This window comes from Sarcophilus harrisii, chromosome 4 (assembly GCF_902635505.1).
Source record: "Sarcophilus harrisii chromosome 4, mSarHar1.11, whole genome shotgun sequence".
Lineage (NCBI taxonomy): Eukaryota > Metazoa > Chordata > Mammalia > Dasyuromorphia > Dasyuridae > Sarcophilus > Sarcophilus harrisii.
Window position 1 is genome coordinate 75,114,478 of NC_045429.1, and position 16,665 is coordinate 75,131,142.

The 16,665-nt window shown below is 31.7% G+C and overlaps 1 protein-coding gene across 3 annotated transcripts in view; it reads left to right on the plus strand.

The window, feature by feature from the left end:
• Positions 1-16,665, plus strand: part of HMCN1 (hemicentin 1) — a 465,183-nt gene that overhangs the window by 357,028 nt on the left and 91,490 nt on the right. For all 3 annotated transcript variants that reach the window (XM_031937038.1, XM_031937039.1, XM_003767514.3), the window contains exons 58-68: positions 83-244; positions 1,860-1,973; positions 2,069-2,271; positions 2,743-2,824; positions 2,928-3,059; positions 6,173-6,322; positions 7,454-7,613; positions 11,660-11,784; positions 12,017-12,200; positions 14,357-14,454; positions 15,345-15,623. In XM_031937038.1, coding sequence (XP_031792898.1) covers positions 83-244; positions 1,860-1,973; positions 2,069-2,271; positions 2,743-2,824; positions 2,928-3,059; positions 6,173-6,322; positions 7,454-7,613; positions 11,660-11,784; positions 12,017-12,200; positions 14,357-14,454; positions 15,345-15,623 — 1,689 coding nt within the window. The remainder of the gene's footprint in view (positions 1-82; positions 245-1,859; positions 1,974-2,068; positions 2,272-2,742; positions 2,825-2,927; positions 3,060-6,172; positions 6,323-7,453; positions 7,614-11,659; positions 11,785-12,016; positions 12,201-14,356; positions 14,455-15,344; positions 15,624-16,665) is intronic.

Consider the following 16,665-nt stretch of genomic DNA (forward strand, 5'->3'; position numbering starts at 1 on the left):
GGCTGGAGTTGTGTTGAGGAAATTGAGTAGTACTTATTGCTGACAATGTTGGATGAAATTTTAAATGTATTTGTTGTTGTAGTTCCTCCAAGTATCATTGGTACTAATCCTGAAAATCTGACTGTGGTGGTGAATAATTTCATCTCTTTGGCCTGTGAGGCCACGGGTTTTCCACCTCCTGATCTCAGCTGGCTCAAGAATGGAAAATCCATCAGCTTGAGCAATAATGCTCTCATTGTGCCTGGTAAGGAAGCTGTTTTTTTCTGATAATCTGGGGAGAACTTTCTCCCCTTCCATTCATCTTATCAAGAATGAAAATTTAGCATACTACTTTTTAAATTTGTGAAGATCTTTGTTTAAAAAATTTTAATTGCATACTTTTCTAATCCCATTGTAGGGATCTTAGTGTATTGTGTGCTAGATCTGTGTTCAAATCCTAGTTAGTGGTTGTAATCTTGAGCAAGTCACTTCATCTAATAACTTCCTTAGTTACTTCATCTATAAAATGGGAATAGTAAATAACACTTCCTAGAATTGTGGAGGGTATAAAATTTATGTTTGAAAAGCACTTTGCAAACCTTAAAGCATTCTATAAATTCTAGCTAGTAGTAGTAGTAATAATAACTTTAATAAGTTTCATAACTTTAATTTATATAGAAAATTTTACTTTTTCTTACTTTAGTAAAAGAAGCAGCATATTGGAGTGGAATAGAGTAGATTGTGGATAGAATTGTCTTTGCAATCAGGACAACCTGAGTAAACAAGCAAATCTAACATACTATGTGATCCTAAGTAAGTTGTCAGTTCTCAACTCTCTAAAAATCTAAGTTCTTGAGAAGGTAACAATAAACATTGGTAGGAGTTTCTCACAATTTCTATATAGAAATGAAATCACAGATACAGGGCTTGTTCCTTGTTACTATTACGGTTTTCAATTCTGAGAATTGAAATGCATCGAACCTTTTATGAGAATGATAGAAAAATATTGAATTTTTACTGAATGAGCTTTTTAATTACAATATATTTACATAATTACAATTTAATATAAGGAATAGTGGAACCGGCAATTTTGAAAACTTTCAGAGAATTTAAAAATCAACTAGGGAGCCAAAGAAGATCATTTTTAAAAGCTGTTATTCTTTGGCTCATAGGTAATATTGGGTAAAATTTTAAAAATTGTACCAAACTTCAAATAATCGCTGCATTGGCACATCACCAAACTCTCTTTGGGAAGGAAATAGGAAGTAGGGAATGAATAACATGAGATTCAATTGTTAGAACTAAGTCCCTTGAAGCCTTCTTCTTCACTTCATGTTCAATTTTAGCGTCAAGATCCGAGTGTGATTTTTGAAAGGTTTGCTCAACTACTGGCCAAGCAGACTAGATTAAAAAAAAAAAAACAAAACACCACTGTTTTTGATCAACACTAATAAACTTAAAAGTTGGGAAACATGATTCTAAGCTCCTTAGGGCTGAGGACTTCTTTATCCTGAATTTATTATCTCACAGACTCTTCCTTTTTGTGAATAGAATAGAATTGAAGATTTGAACTCAATGTTCATTTAAAAAAAAAACTTGAGAAAATTATAATTATTGGTTTCTTAGCATTATACTTAAATTATGCAATTCTTATTTCTCTCCATCATATAAGAAAATCCTATGAATTATATCATTTATAGGTAGGGTGATAATAGAAATAATGAAAGAACAGAAAACGAATTCCTTCCTTTTCAACATTAAAACTTTTCTTTGTCCATTATAACTTAAAGATGGATCATTTTAAATGACTACCTGGTTAATGTAATAACCAGATTGATCTTATACTGTCTTTGATTTTTTTCCCCTTTGACACAATTCAGGTGGAAGAAGTCTTCAAATTATACGGGCCAAAATATCTGATGGTGGGGAATACACATGTATAGCAATGAACCAAGCTGGTGAAAGCAAGAAAAAAATTTCCCTGATTGTCTATGGTTTGTTTTCATGGTACTTCAAAAATGTATTCATTATTGAATTCACAAGGAATTATTTCATCCAAATGCAAAAACCTTTTCCCCTCTTTTCACAGTTCCCCCAAGCATTAAGGATCATGGCAGTGAATCTCTTTCTGTAATTAATGTACGAGAAGGATCTCCAGTATCATTGGAGTGTGAGTCTAATGCTGTTCCACCTCCAGTCATAACCTGGTACAAGAATGGACGAATAATCATGGAATCTGCTAACTTGGAGATTTTAGGTGATGGACAAATGCTACACATCAAGGGAGCTAAGGTACATTGTTCTCTGTATGGCATTTCTTGTTGGAATAAAGAGGGGGGGACATAGTGGTTCCTTGATTCTTTTCTATTATGAATATAATTTTCATAAAAATAAAGTGGTGTTGTTAGATTACTGGATTCTGGTTCTGGTTCTCTCATTAATTTGAATACTTTGGACCCCACTTTCTTCATCTATACAATTAGGAGATTAGACAGAAAGCTGTTTTAAAAAATTATCCATACCTAAGACCACATATTTATTATTTAAATATGATTCTGATCTTCTGTTGCTTTGGTTTTGTGACTTTGAAGCCCTTTAATAAATTTACTTCTCACAGAAAAAAGATTTGGTAAATGAAACAGAATAAAGACTGGATCTTTTAAAGCATACAATATCTGGACATTTTAGTCATTTTATACTATATATAATTTGATCATTCATAAATTGAATGGAAAACATTAATAAGTTTTTTGTAATTTTTAGGTATCTGACACAGGCCAATATGTATGTAGAGCTATAAATGTAGCAGGACAAGATGATAAAAATTTCCATCTTAATGTTTATGGTAAGGATCTTTATTAAATTACTCTTCTAAAGATACAAATAAGATAGTTTTGCTGAAATTAATACAGTGAACAAAACTATATGATACTTCTGTGTTATTATAGTACCACCTAGGATAGAAGGACCCCAAGAAGAGGATGTTGTTGAGACCATCAGTAATCCCGTGACTCTTGCATGTGATGCTACTGGAATTCCTCCACCCACTCTGGTATGGTTGAAGAACAGAAAGCCAATAGGTAATGCGACTATGTACATTTAAATTTATTTATTTATTTATATTGATAGACAATACTGCAAATTTTCAATGTTAATACATAACATATTAGATTTAGCCTACTATTTTAGCCTTTCAGGATTTTTCCCTCTCAGCTTTTGTCATCTTCAAATTTGGCAATCATTCCTTTACTCAAGATTATGCTTTCTTCTCACAGTAGTTATTGACTTTAACATTGCTCACCTTTGAAGTATATAAAGGTTAAAAAATAGTAATCCCCTAACACCAGGGCAAATTAATGATTGCACTGTCATCACTCTGTCATTTGATCCATATTACCTCCATCTGTGTGAAGCCTTTATAATTTTATAGAATCTGCCAGAAGTTAAAATTCCCTTTCATTGCTTTTGAGAATGTAGGTATTAGGTATAAATACGTACATACATACATATATACATATATGTGTATATATATATGTATATAAATGTTGCAATTATTATAACGAACTATTTCATCAATTTATATATTTGCCAATTAATCAATCAACTAACCAATATTTTAAAAATATATAAGAGAATAAAAGTTTGACATAACACCTCAACAAATCATCAGGCATGTGGGCCAAACAAAACCTGAAAGGAATTATCAATATAAGTCAAAAATTGGTCATGCAGTTTCTATTTGAACATTTTACTGAAAGTGAACTCTCCACTTCCCAAATTGTCCTATTCCACTCTTGGACAGTTCTAAAAGCCTAAATTGATCTCTTTGCAACTTCTGCTCATTACTCCTGACTCTCTCTAATAGCACTAATTCTTATATCTCTTCCATAAGACATTCTGTTAAAAAGTCCTTAACAATATCTATCTTTTCTATACAGCATCCTCTTCCCTTCAGGTAACAAATTTCTCCATTTCTTATTACCAGCCTTCATATGCCAAAGTTATAAAATCCTTTATAATTTGGATCAGCCTTTTCTGAACATTTTAGCTTACCACTCTCCTTTTTTAAACTATTGGAACCAGAACTGAACATAATATTTCAAATGTGACCTTATAAGAGCAGAGTAAGGACCTGTTATCTTCTTATTTCTGGAAACTATGTACATTTTAATTCAGTGTAATTTTGCATTCACTTTTTCAGGTGCCATATCATATTGCTGATTGTTTTTATAGTGCTTTTAATCCACTAAAACTTCTAGACCAAGCAGTGTCATTCATATATTAACTATCCCTCCCAACTTTGTATCATCTGCAAATTTGATGCCTATATCTTTATCTAACTTACTGATACAAGTGATAAATAGCATAGATCCAAGCATAGGTGCCTGGAAAACTTTTTTTAGAGATGGTTCACCAAGTTGACGTTAAATTTATGACAATTCTTTGAGTCTGGCCATTTAACTAGTTCCAAATCCATCTATCTAAATCCATCACCTAATCCATATGCCTTCAACTTTCCCACAAAAATAGTATTAAATATTCTATCCAATGTATTATTAAAATACATCAGCATAAAGGACAATTTCTTCTTAAATGGCTCTTTGTAGTCCCTACTTTTTTATTGCTTTTCGTTAACCCTTCCTTTAATGATTCTTTTTAAAATTTTCCCCAGGAATTCGTTGAGTTCCCTGGACCATAGATTGTAAGACCTTTTCTATCCTTTCATGAAAATTAGGACATTTGCCCTTTTCCAATCCAGCAATGCTTTTCCCATTTCCATGCTCCTTTAAGAATCACTAATACTGACATATAAAGCAACATCTACCATTTTCTTCAATGCACAAGGATGGAGTTCATCTGGTCCAGGTGACCTGAATTCATCAAAAACAAATAGATGGTTTCTTGCAAAATCCTTCCATATCTTGAATATCTGATCTCTTCAGATAAGTCCTTGTTTTTCCTTATTGGGATTGTTTCCCTTTGTTTCTACACAATCTTTCTTAATGGTTTTCCATCTTTCCTAGAATAACTCTTCCCTATAGAATTTTAGTCCATAGTATACTATATACCTTTACTGTGAAACTTTTGAAACTTTTTTTATTGTCCCAAAATTTAGGGTGTATATCAGAGAGTCCAGATTCCCTCCCTATATCAAATTCTAGGAAAAAAAGTAGGCATTGCTCCTGTCTTAGTTTTCCCATCCTTTTCACTCTAGAAACAGAAAATTAGAAGCAATGTAAGATTCCCCATTGTTGGTTCTTCTAAAGGAGAAAAGCAGTTATTAATTCTTTATTATGTTAGCCACTATTCTAAGGGCTTAACAAAATTTCATATAATCCTCACAACAATCCTATGAGTAGTATGCTTTTATTATCCCTGTTTCACAGTTGAAAAAACTGAGGCCTACAGAGGTGAAGTGTCTTGCCCAGAATCATATAGCTAATAAGTATTTGTGATCTAATCTGAATTTAGGTCTTGTTGACTCTAGGAAGGATGAAATTATCAGTAAGTCAAAACATAAAATAGCTATTCTCTTTTGAGAAGAAAAAGTTCTCCAGCAGAAATCTAGATAAAATTTCTCATTACTGTGTAATGCCTCCTCATAGACTCCATCTTTCTGTTCCAGTGGTCTGTAATGACAAAATCACTTGTTTTTTCCTCCTTTTATTCTTCTCCTATGTAGTTCTCTCTCCTAGAGTTCCTCACAGGAACATGCCTCCTTAATAGGCAGTTCTACTCTAACCTACCTCTTACCTAGTCTATTTATTTTTGAATACAATTTACCCACTCAAAGTCATATTCAAATCAAGTGCTTTGCCCAACCAAATTTCAGTAATACCAATTGGTCAAATTTGCAATCTCTAAGTTTAGATGTCTAGTTTCTCTTCCTTATAGCCTATCCTACAGCTATTTTTACATAGACGTTTATGGCCATTGATTTTGCAACAGATTTATCTCTTGAATTTTTGTCTCTTGGGAACTATGGGTGTCTCAAGTTATATTTTTCTTCCTTCATCATAGTACTTCTCTGTGGTGATTAGTGTGATAGCAGAAAACATGTATTTTCTCTCTTTTCCATTGTTTGCAGTTTAATAACCTCTTGATTTAATTTGAAAGACCATAGGCAAATACATTTTAACAGATGTTAAGAACAAATTATCAGCTTTTTAAAAAAAATTATATTTATCCATAGAAAATTCTGACTCACTTGAGATCCACGTTTTGTCTGGTGGAAGCAAGCTACAGATTGCTCGGTCTCAAAATTCAGACAGTGGAACATATACTTGTATTGCATCAAATATAGAAGGAAAAGCTCAGAAAAGTTACCATCTTTCCATTCAAGGTATGTGTGGGTACACTGGATACAAATAAAGTTATTTTTCATTAACAGCAATAAATAGTCCTAACATAAAATTTCTAAGTGGTCCAAAATATGTTAACATCATAAAAAAGCTATCATTTCATAACATTTTCATTAGCCCTTTTCATATTTATCAGTATCAAAGTAATCTGTTTCTCATGGCTATTCAAACTCCATTGTTATGTTTTGATGAATATGTTTGTTTGTTGTTTTTTGAAATTGTCAATTATATACAAAATGAGTGGTTTTAAACTATCCTGATTTTTTATCCTAAATATAAGTAGATCTGATTCTTTTGAAACTTAGAATTACAGTAGCCTATTCTTTCATAATCTGAGTTTATATGAAACATTTAGCATAGGTGAAATGGAAGAGAACACTTTTGTAGCCACTCCATCCCCTGACTCAACATTGTGTTCCACTCATATCTTTTTCCCCCAATTCCCAAACATGGACTTTCACAGTTTCTGTTAAAGGACTTGAACAGTGCTGTTGCTTTCATTCCAGCTCATCCAATTGACCTAGTGAGTATCCTAGTTCCAAAGAGAAGATGAAAGGAAACATGGAAGAATTATTTTTCTTTCCCTCCTAAAATTCCACTCCTCTGATAGAAAGGGACATGAAATAGAATAGAAGCAAAGCTACAGACTTTGAAGAGAGAAAAGAGAAACCAGTAAAGATTCACTTTTCTTTTTTCATTCCTGTCTTATTGGTACTTTATGGATATATACTAAAAAGAATTCTCTTGAGGATTACCAAGAACTTTTGCTTAGTTCAGGATTAAGACTGTAGGGTGTGAACAGACTGTCCATCTGACCTCCTGGAAGTACCCATTAGACTCCAACACCTTTCAATTTCTAGAATCCAGGGTCTGCTGGACAAGTATTAGGCCTTAAGGATAGAGAAGACATACTGTTTACATGACTGACAACATACCTATAAGTTTATCTTATAAATTTTATCATATTTTAAAATGATAGTTTAAGTAAATAATATCTAAGTTTTCTTACAGATCTTACATTTTATATAATGTTTAAACAGAGATATCAAGTTATTTAATGTTTTGGAGATAGTCATTCTCATTAATGAAAATTATGATTTTTTTCTCCAAAGTTCCTCCAAATATTGTTGGTTCTGAAATGCCAAGTGAAGTCAGTGTTCTTCTGGGAGAAAATATTCATCTTGTCTGCAATGCCAATGGAATTCCCAGACCGGTTGTTCAGTGGCTGAAAGATGGAAAACCCATAATCAATGGTGAAACAGAAAGAATACGGTATGTTTACATGTGAACTTTGGAATTAATCTTAGTATGCAAATGATCTTCACAACTGTGCATTAAGAAGCAATGGAAAGAGAATCATATTTGGGTTTAAATCCTGGCACCATCATTTAGTAATTCAGGGTAAGTCAATTAAATCTCTCTTTTCTCAGATTCAACCTTTTTAAAATAAGAATTTTATTATTTCCACAACCCAAACATTGCATGATATGCTGCAGACTTCATTATAAATGTCAGCTACTACTCTTGTAATTGTACATTGTATAATATAATATATATAATAAATATGTATAATGTAATAAAAAATAGTAACATATAATATGATGTAATATATATATAATAATATAATACATAAAACATCTTATGTATTAACTGCTTAGAATGTTACTCTTATTCAGTCAGTGCTTACTTTAAAATTTGTTCACAGAGCAATGTGATTTTACTGTTTTTTGATGAACTGTATCAGAAGATGAAAGATTATAGCTTCTAGCATGTCAGTAAAAATGATGCCTTGTCTCTATATTTTTCACCCTTTTGTCTTTAAATTGGTTCTTTCACAAGATAAAAATATATATTTCAAGAAACATGATATAGTAAATTCTCCTTATATAAATGACCACAAAAGCTGACTTCTGTGCAACAGAATCCACTGATTTGGTGTGGACAAAAATAAATAAACAAATAGCCTTTTTCCTTTGTAGACAAAAAAGTAGTTAATGTAGCCTGTATTTTCTAAATTTCTCGATTGGGATGAAGTCAGCATTTATCATAAAAGAATTCATTTGTTTCAAGCAAATTAGAAGTTTTCCATCTACTTTCTTAGAAATGATCAGGGAACCTAAAGCAACTATATTTGCCACATACCACTCCATCTCTCAGCACACAATCAATGCAGATGAACAAAATACACTAAAATATTCCTTATACTAATACCCTGGGATTTCATTCTAATGCTGTTAGACTGCATGTCACAATACAATATCATAGGCAAAATAGTGAAACATATGAGTCTTTGAGACATCTAATAATAAACCATGAGGCATGCTCTTGATTTAATTCAATAAACTTAATTCATAAAGAAAAAGAAAAAATATTTTACTTTAGTAAAATGGACAGAGTTGATTTGTTCATGACTTAAACACTGGAGTTGGGAGAAAGGAATGCTGTATGGCCAAGGGCCTATAGAGGAAGTAGCTAGAGAGAAAGGAGTGAAACAATACAGGTCTGAGATTTTCCAGAAATAGATGCTTAGAAAAACTGCAACCAACCCAATGATCAACAAGTATTTCTTGAGAAAATACAAAAGAAAAAATGTTTTTAAAAGTATACGTTTACATTACAATGGGGAAGACAACACAAAATAACTGTAAATAACTGTGTAATACAAGCTCCATGTGTTGTAAACAAAAAGAGTAATCTTAAGACAGAATGAATTGTGAAGAGGAGTAAGGGGCAGGTAGAGGACTTAGAAGTCCTTCAAGTGGGTAGTATTTTAATTGAGACTTAAAGGAGGCCAGTGAAACCAGAAGTTGGAAGGGAGGTGGGAGAGAATTTCAGGTGTGGAGGACAGCAACTTAAAAAAGACCCAGATTTGGAAAAAGGAAGAGCAAGAAGAATATTGCTGAAGGGTAGAGTTTCTGGGAAGTAAAATGTAAGTAAATTGTAAGAAAGGGAAGTAAAATATAAGAAAATTAGGAAAGTAGGAAGAGATCAAGTGTGGAATAGTTTTAAATGCCAAAATATTTTATGTTGATGCTAAAGGTAATTAGCAGTTCCTAGAGCTGATTGTGAGGAGGGGAGTAATAGTGTCAGACATCTGTGCTGGGAAAATCACTTTGGCAATTTAGTGGGGGATGGATTGGAGTAGAGAAAGATTTGGGGTTGTGAGATCAATTAGAAGACTTGAAATAGTATAGGTGAAAAGTGAAAAGGCTTAGCCCAGTGAGGAGAGAAGGGAACATGCAGGAGAAATATTATCAAAGTAGAAACAAAATTTGGCTAGAGATTGGATGATGAGGTAAATGAGGAATCAGATAGAATATTGTAAGCCTGAGTGACTGGGAGAATAGTAATACTTTAGACAGTAAAAGGAAATTTGGGGAGAACACAGTGTAAAATGATTAGGGATATTAACTACATGCCAAGCATTATGTTAAGTGCTTATAAACAAGTACATAAAGTAAAGAGAGCATATTATCTTAAGAAGTTTATATTCTAATGGGGGAAATAAAACACATTGTTGGCCAGGAAAGCACTAAGAAAAGTTACTGGGATAGTCATCAGGGAGTAGATTGATGTACTCTGTCCAGGAACATTGGCAGAGTTAAAGTGTTCATGGCTTAAGAATTGGAGAAAGGTGGGAGAAAGGCATGATGGATGACCAAGGGGTTATGGGGGAAGTGTCTGGAGAGGAAGGCGTGAAATAATACAGATCTGAGATTTTCCTGAAATAGAGGGTCTGCAGAGGCCTAGGAATATTACTACCATCCTAATGATCAAAAGTATTTCTTAAGAAAATGAAAAATAAAAAAAAAGTTTTAAAAGTATAAAACAAAAATGATATCTACTCAAATGAAATTTGCTATCACCTTCTTTATCTTATGTTATCTTCCTTTGACTTTTTTTATCATTCTATATGCAACATTTTATAAAGAATTTATTTAGTGTTCTAACCTATATACCAGCTTATAAAGTAAAATGAAATGGTGTTTTTGAGTCAATAATCTAAATTAATCAATTTCAAGTAATGACCATTTTGTTTCATTTCATCTCATTTTGGTTATTAATAGTCAGGCTTTCTGCCAATATGAAATACATTTATTTTAAAAATAATATTAAATTTAAAAATCTATACTAAATTGTTTGTGAACTTTATGAATATTGTTATTAATATATTATATTATTTATATATAATATAATTATATTATTTTTAATAATATAAAATTATTAATAATAATAGTAATGACAATAATGATGAAAACATTGGCATTAATATAGCCCTTAGACTTGTGAAGTGGCAACAGTATTAAAATTCTAAGTTTTTATTTTATCAAAAAAATAGGCTATGGTAATAACTATGGATTAACTAGGAATAGCAAGAAACTATTTGAGAGTTGAGAAAAGTTATATGAAGGCACTATAATCAAATTTTATTTACTTTAAAATTTCACCAAATAATACTGTATGCAATTTTACTTTATGAAAATCATTTAACATTGATAATTGAGTAACAATTTCAAAGTATCTGTATTCTTAATTATAGAATATACTAAAATGCTTAAATAATTTATTAATTTTATCTCAATGTCATTTTACCAGTCAGTGGAAAAAACCTACATGTTCTATAGAATTCTTTTATTGAACAGATGAAATGTGTGAATTCATGTTAAAAAATATTCTTCCAAACCCAAATTTAGTATTCAATCTTTTGGGTGTTTCATTGTTGAAATATTTCCATAGAATTTCATTGCAGAGCTTTAATAAGCTTTTCTTTTAGTTCAGAGTTAAAATCTATAAATAAAACATTCTGAGTACATAAGAATAATTGTTTGGTTCAATTTTGATTCACTTACTTTTCCTTACAGGTTAACATTTGAGATAGTGAAGCCCTTAGATTTTTAGTTGCATGTGTAGAATTCACATCAATTTTATGACATATGACTCTAGATCACAGATTTAGAACTAATAAGAATATTAGAGGTCATCTACTATAACCCTTTCATTTTACAGAAAAGGAAACAGGTTCTATGAATTGTCAAACATCATTCAGATACCAACACAGCTGTGATTCTAACTGAACTCTTCAAATATAGTATTTTTTTTTTTTTTACCACTGCACCACATTCCCTTCTAGGACTGATGGAAGAAACAGAAGAAACAACTTAGAGTATAATATCAGAAAGGAAATGATAAGTTTATGATGGGAAGGGATGTTTAAGAACACAATAATTACCATTTAAAACTACAAGAAGAGTTAGTTTTCCAGATCATAGGACCACATAAATCAGCTCAGTACATTCTACCTATGACCTTTTCCATAGAGTGACTCCAGATGGCAGCACGCTAAACATTTTCGGAGCTCTCACATCTGACATGGGGAAATACACTTGTGTAGCTACTAATCCTGCAGGAGAAGAAGACCGAATTTTTAACTTGAATGTCTATGGTGAGTTTTAAATTGTGACACATTCAGTTCCAACATGTTATAGTTTTATTACTTTAGGAATACTTCAAGAGAAATGAATATCTAATAACAGGTTTTCTTGGACAAATTCTCTGGTCAAAATGCCAGCACTGCTACCATTTGGGATGTATAATAAAGGGTAAGACACTGTACTAGGGATAGTTTTGAATTAGTCATTTTCATGCTTTTCTTCTTCTATTGCTGCAAAATGTAGTTTCACCTGCAATTGTGGGTAATAAGGAAGAAGCAGAGAAGTTAATGGCCTTATTGGATACTTCAATAAACATTGAATGTACAGCCACTGGAATTCCACCACCACAAATTAATTGGCTCAAGAATGGACTCCCTTTACCTATTTCATCCCAAATCCGACTGCTGGCTGCAGGGCAGGTGATCAGGTCAGCTTTTTAATTATTTTATTATATTTTTAAATGAATGGTCATATTTAATGGATCTTTCTTTCATCTAACCAAGTTTTATTTTAATTTTTTTATTGACATCTTGTTTTTACATTACTTTTACTTCCAAATTTGTCTCTTCCTCATTTCATTATCAAGAACCCTTCATGTACCTTAAATTAAAATACAATAATTTTTTTTTATAAAACTGAATATTGACCATGTTTTAAAAGTTTAGCCTTCCACTCCTACAAGGAAGGTAAGATGTGTTTTGTCAACTCTTTCCTAGGTCCATGTTTGCTCATTATAATTACATAGCATTCCATTTCATTTTATTGTTATCAGAGTTTACATTGTTATAATTTTTGGGCATATTGTCCTGGTTCTGTTTTACTTTGTATCAATTCATGTAAGTAATCACATGCTTATCTGAATTCTTCGTTTTTACTTTTTTCTCTATATAAGATCTTTCATCCAGAGGGATATCAGATTGAAAAGACCTAGACTTTCTCGTCACTTTTTTAAAAATGAAATTCCAAATTGTTTAATATAATGGTTGCATCAATTCACAGCTCTATAAGCAATGGTATTAATGTCCTTGCTTCCTGTAGTCCCTCTAATAATGACTTTAGTCATGTTTCTCTATCTGCTGGTGATGCATCTAAATAATTTTTGGATCATATTATGATCCAAACACTGAACATTGCTTTCCTATCTTAAAAACATTTTTGTTGAAAATAAATACAGAAATGGATATTCAGTTCCATTTTAATATTGTTATTAATACATGTATATTAATAAACATTTTACATATATTTTAATCATACATTTTAAAATGAAAAATACATAAATATCCATTGTCCATACTAATTGAACCAACTCACAAATTATACAATAGTGTGCTTATCTCCTTACAAGCCTGCTGACTTTGACTTCGAAGTGTTTTTGTTGTTGTCGTTGTTGTTTTTTTGCCATGCTTTTCAGTCTGCATCATATGAAATAAAATCTTAGTGGTTTTAATTTATACTTCTCTTACTATTAATGATTTGGAACACATTTTTGAGTGGTCATTATAGTTTGCACTTCTTTTGATAGCTTTATATTTATATCACTTGACCAGTTATCTATTAGGGAATGGTACTTGGTGCCATGATGTTATTTTATTATATGTTGTGGATATTTGATTTTTTTCCATTTCTATTTGGAGCACAAATTTTTCCTATTTTAATTTCATTTCTTTAAGCTTGTTGATTTTGCCTCCTATCTTTACTCATGTAAAAAGCTATTTAAAACTTTAAATATTCAAAATATGCATTTTATCTTTTATGATATTCCATATGATTCTCTTGATTAAGAATTCTTTCCTTAATCACAGTTATAAAAAGTACTTCCTCCTCATCCTCTAATTTTTTTAAGGTACATCATTTTATATTCAAAGCATAAAACTTTTTTGAATTTATTATGGAACATGTTTTAAAATATTGTTCTAAATCTTTTTTTCTTTCTAATTTCCCTAGAAATTTATGTCAAAAAGGGGCTTCTTTCCCCCTTATCACTTATGCTCTTATTTTACCAAATACTCACCTACTCTTTTCCATTTTGTTGGAATTCTGATGTTTTTGTTTCCATTTTTTACATATTTAGTCTGTTCTGCTGTGATAATGTGTCTCTGTTTTTAATGCTTTCAAAAGTTACTACTTTATAATATACATTTTAATATCTGATAACTGAAAACCTCTTTTCTTCAAACTTTCTGTCATTTTATTTGAGACCCTAAACTTTATTTCCTTTTAATAAATTTTGATGTTGTTTTACTTAGTTCCACAAAGTATTCCCTTGGTAATATGGTTGCACTAAACGTATAAATTAAGTTAGTCATTTTGTCATTCTTATTCTTTTGGCACAACCCAGCCACAAGCAGTGAATAGCTTTCCAATTACTTAAGTCTTAATTTCTGTAACAAATGTTCATAGTTGTAGTTCTATTAGTCTTGAATGTCTTAAATTAGCTATAATATTTTATGTATTATATAATAATTTGGAATGGAATGTCTTTTTATCATGTCTTCCTGATTCTTGTTAGTACTGTGTAGAAATTATGATGATTTGTGGATTTGTTAGGAATTTAATATTTGTTTTTGTACTCTCCTCTCCCAGAATTGTGAGAGCTCAGGTATCTGATGTTGGAATATATACTTGTGTGGCCTCTAACAGAGCTGGGGTAGATAATAAACATTATAATCTACAAGTTTTTGGTAAGTCATCTTGTGTAATATGAAACCTTTTATTTACTTACTTGATAACTTTAGATATATAAGGAAAATATTTCTATTTATTATTTGATTATTTATTTCAGAAGGAAATACTGTGGACAGAATCCATCTTTAATTTCTTCATTGCTTCTCCCTGCTGATTGATGCATTTAATTTTTAAAGTATCATATTTTGTAGTCAGGAATGAATTAACTCACAGGTCAAGAAAGGATTTACACAATGAGTCCCTTAAGTATAGGGAATAGAAATTTTCGTACAGTCTGGGACCCTATCAATGGGGCCCCTTTGTCTGTGTTCCTGCCAGGATTTTTTCTTTTTACCCTAGTTTGACCTTGATTTTCATATTGTTCCAAGTATAAAGTTCAAATAATTATATTTCTCTCCAGGCATGAGGTCATTCATTCTCCTCCCAAAAGAAAGTTAAGACTTTTCTCATAATGTCAGGATATAATTATAATTATTGAATATATATGTCTTTATATGCATATACAGATTCACATAGATCCATGTATACAAACACTTAATGTATTAAATTCACCATTCTCAGAAATATTGGTGATTTATAAATAGAAGAAATGTGTTACTTATGTTTTATACCCAGCTCTATTCTTTATTATTATATTATTATTATTGTTATTATTATGGCTCCTGCACTCCAGTTCTCCTCCCAGTACCTTTTCACAGATGAATTTTTAAGTCTGTCCTGGAAGAATACAAGCTCTGCTGGGTGTATTCTATCAAATTGGAAAAGGGGGCACTTTACAAATATAGGCAGTCCCTCCCTTTATTTCTGTACTTAACTACCACCTCCCCAAGTTCATCAGTGAAAGATTAATTTGTATGATCTATTTTTTTATTTTCTCCCTATGTAGTACCACCAAGCATGGACAATGCAGCTGGAACTGAGGAAATTACAATTGTAAAAGGCAGTTCTACCTCACTGACATGCATTACTAATGGAATCCCAATTCCCACTATGACATGGCTTAAAGAGAATCAACCTCTGGATCTGGACACCCATTTGAAAATTAATAACCAAGGAATGGCCCTTCAATTTGTTGAAGCAGAAATTAAAGATTCTGGAAGATACACTTGTATTGCCTCCAATGAAGCTGGGGAAGTCAAGAAGCACTTTGTCCTAAAGGTTCTGGGTATGTTAAGTTTTTTAATACATTAAAAAAAATTAGGAAGTCAGCATACTTTCTAAAAAGAGAATACTAACAAAGATCCAGTGAAAATATATACACACATTTATGAAACTGTATTAATGCCATTTTATGTTTATTCTGTCTTTCAGAGCTAAACTCCAAGAAGTCATCTACCATTGTTTCTGTTTCTGACTTCTCTGTCTCTTCTTAGTCCCTTAAATTCTGATTTCTGACTCTGTTACTTAACTGAAAAAGTTCTCTCCAGTAAGTTCTTAAATCATTAAATTAACTTGATGCAATTAGGTGGCACAGTGAATAGAGTACCAACCCTGAAGTCAGGAGGACCCAAGTTCAAATCTGACTTCAGACACTTAACACTTCCTAGCTGTGTGACCCTGGGCAAGTCACTTAGCCCCAATTGCCTCAGTAACAATAATAATAATAATACATTTTATTAAAATATAAAAAGTTGCAGGCTTCCTCTGCAACATTTTCAACTTTTGACTATCCTCTCCTCCAGCACAAGCTGGTCTCTCTTGGTTTTTGTATCTCTTACTACTTATCTAACCTTTAAAAACAGATAGTAAAATGGATAGATTTCTGGGATTGGAGTCAGAAAGATCTGAATTCATTTCCTTGAATACTAACTGATCCTGTGTTGAGTAACCCTAGACTTTAAAGCCTTCTACAATGCAACTCTTATATACCTTTCTAGACTTATTATGCTTTACTTGCATTGACATAGAATCTATTAAAGTCAAGCTACCCTGCTTGTAGTATTCCTCTGATCATAACATTCAATTTCTTCCATTCCTTTAATAGATGGTTCCCTCAGGTTTAAAATGTCCATCTTCTTCAACTATGCCTCAAAGAAATCTCTAATTCTCCTTGAAAGGACACTTAAGTTGCTTTCTCCAGTAAGAGGGTTTTTTGATTCCCTCAGATGTTAGTGCTTGCCATCCCCTGGAATTTATATATTTTTGTATATATTGTATGTACACTTATCTGGGTACATGTTGGAGCCTCTTAATAGATTAAAAGTTTC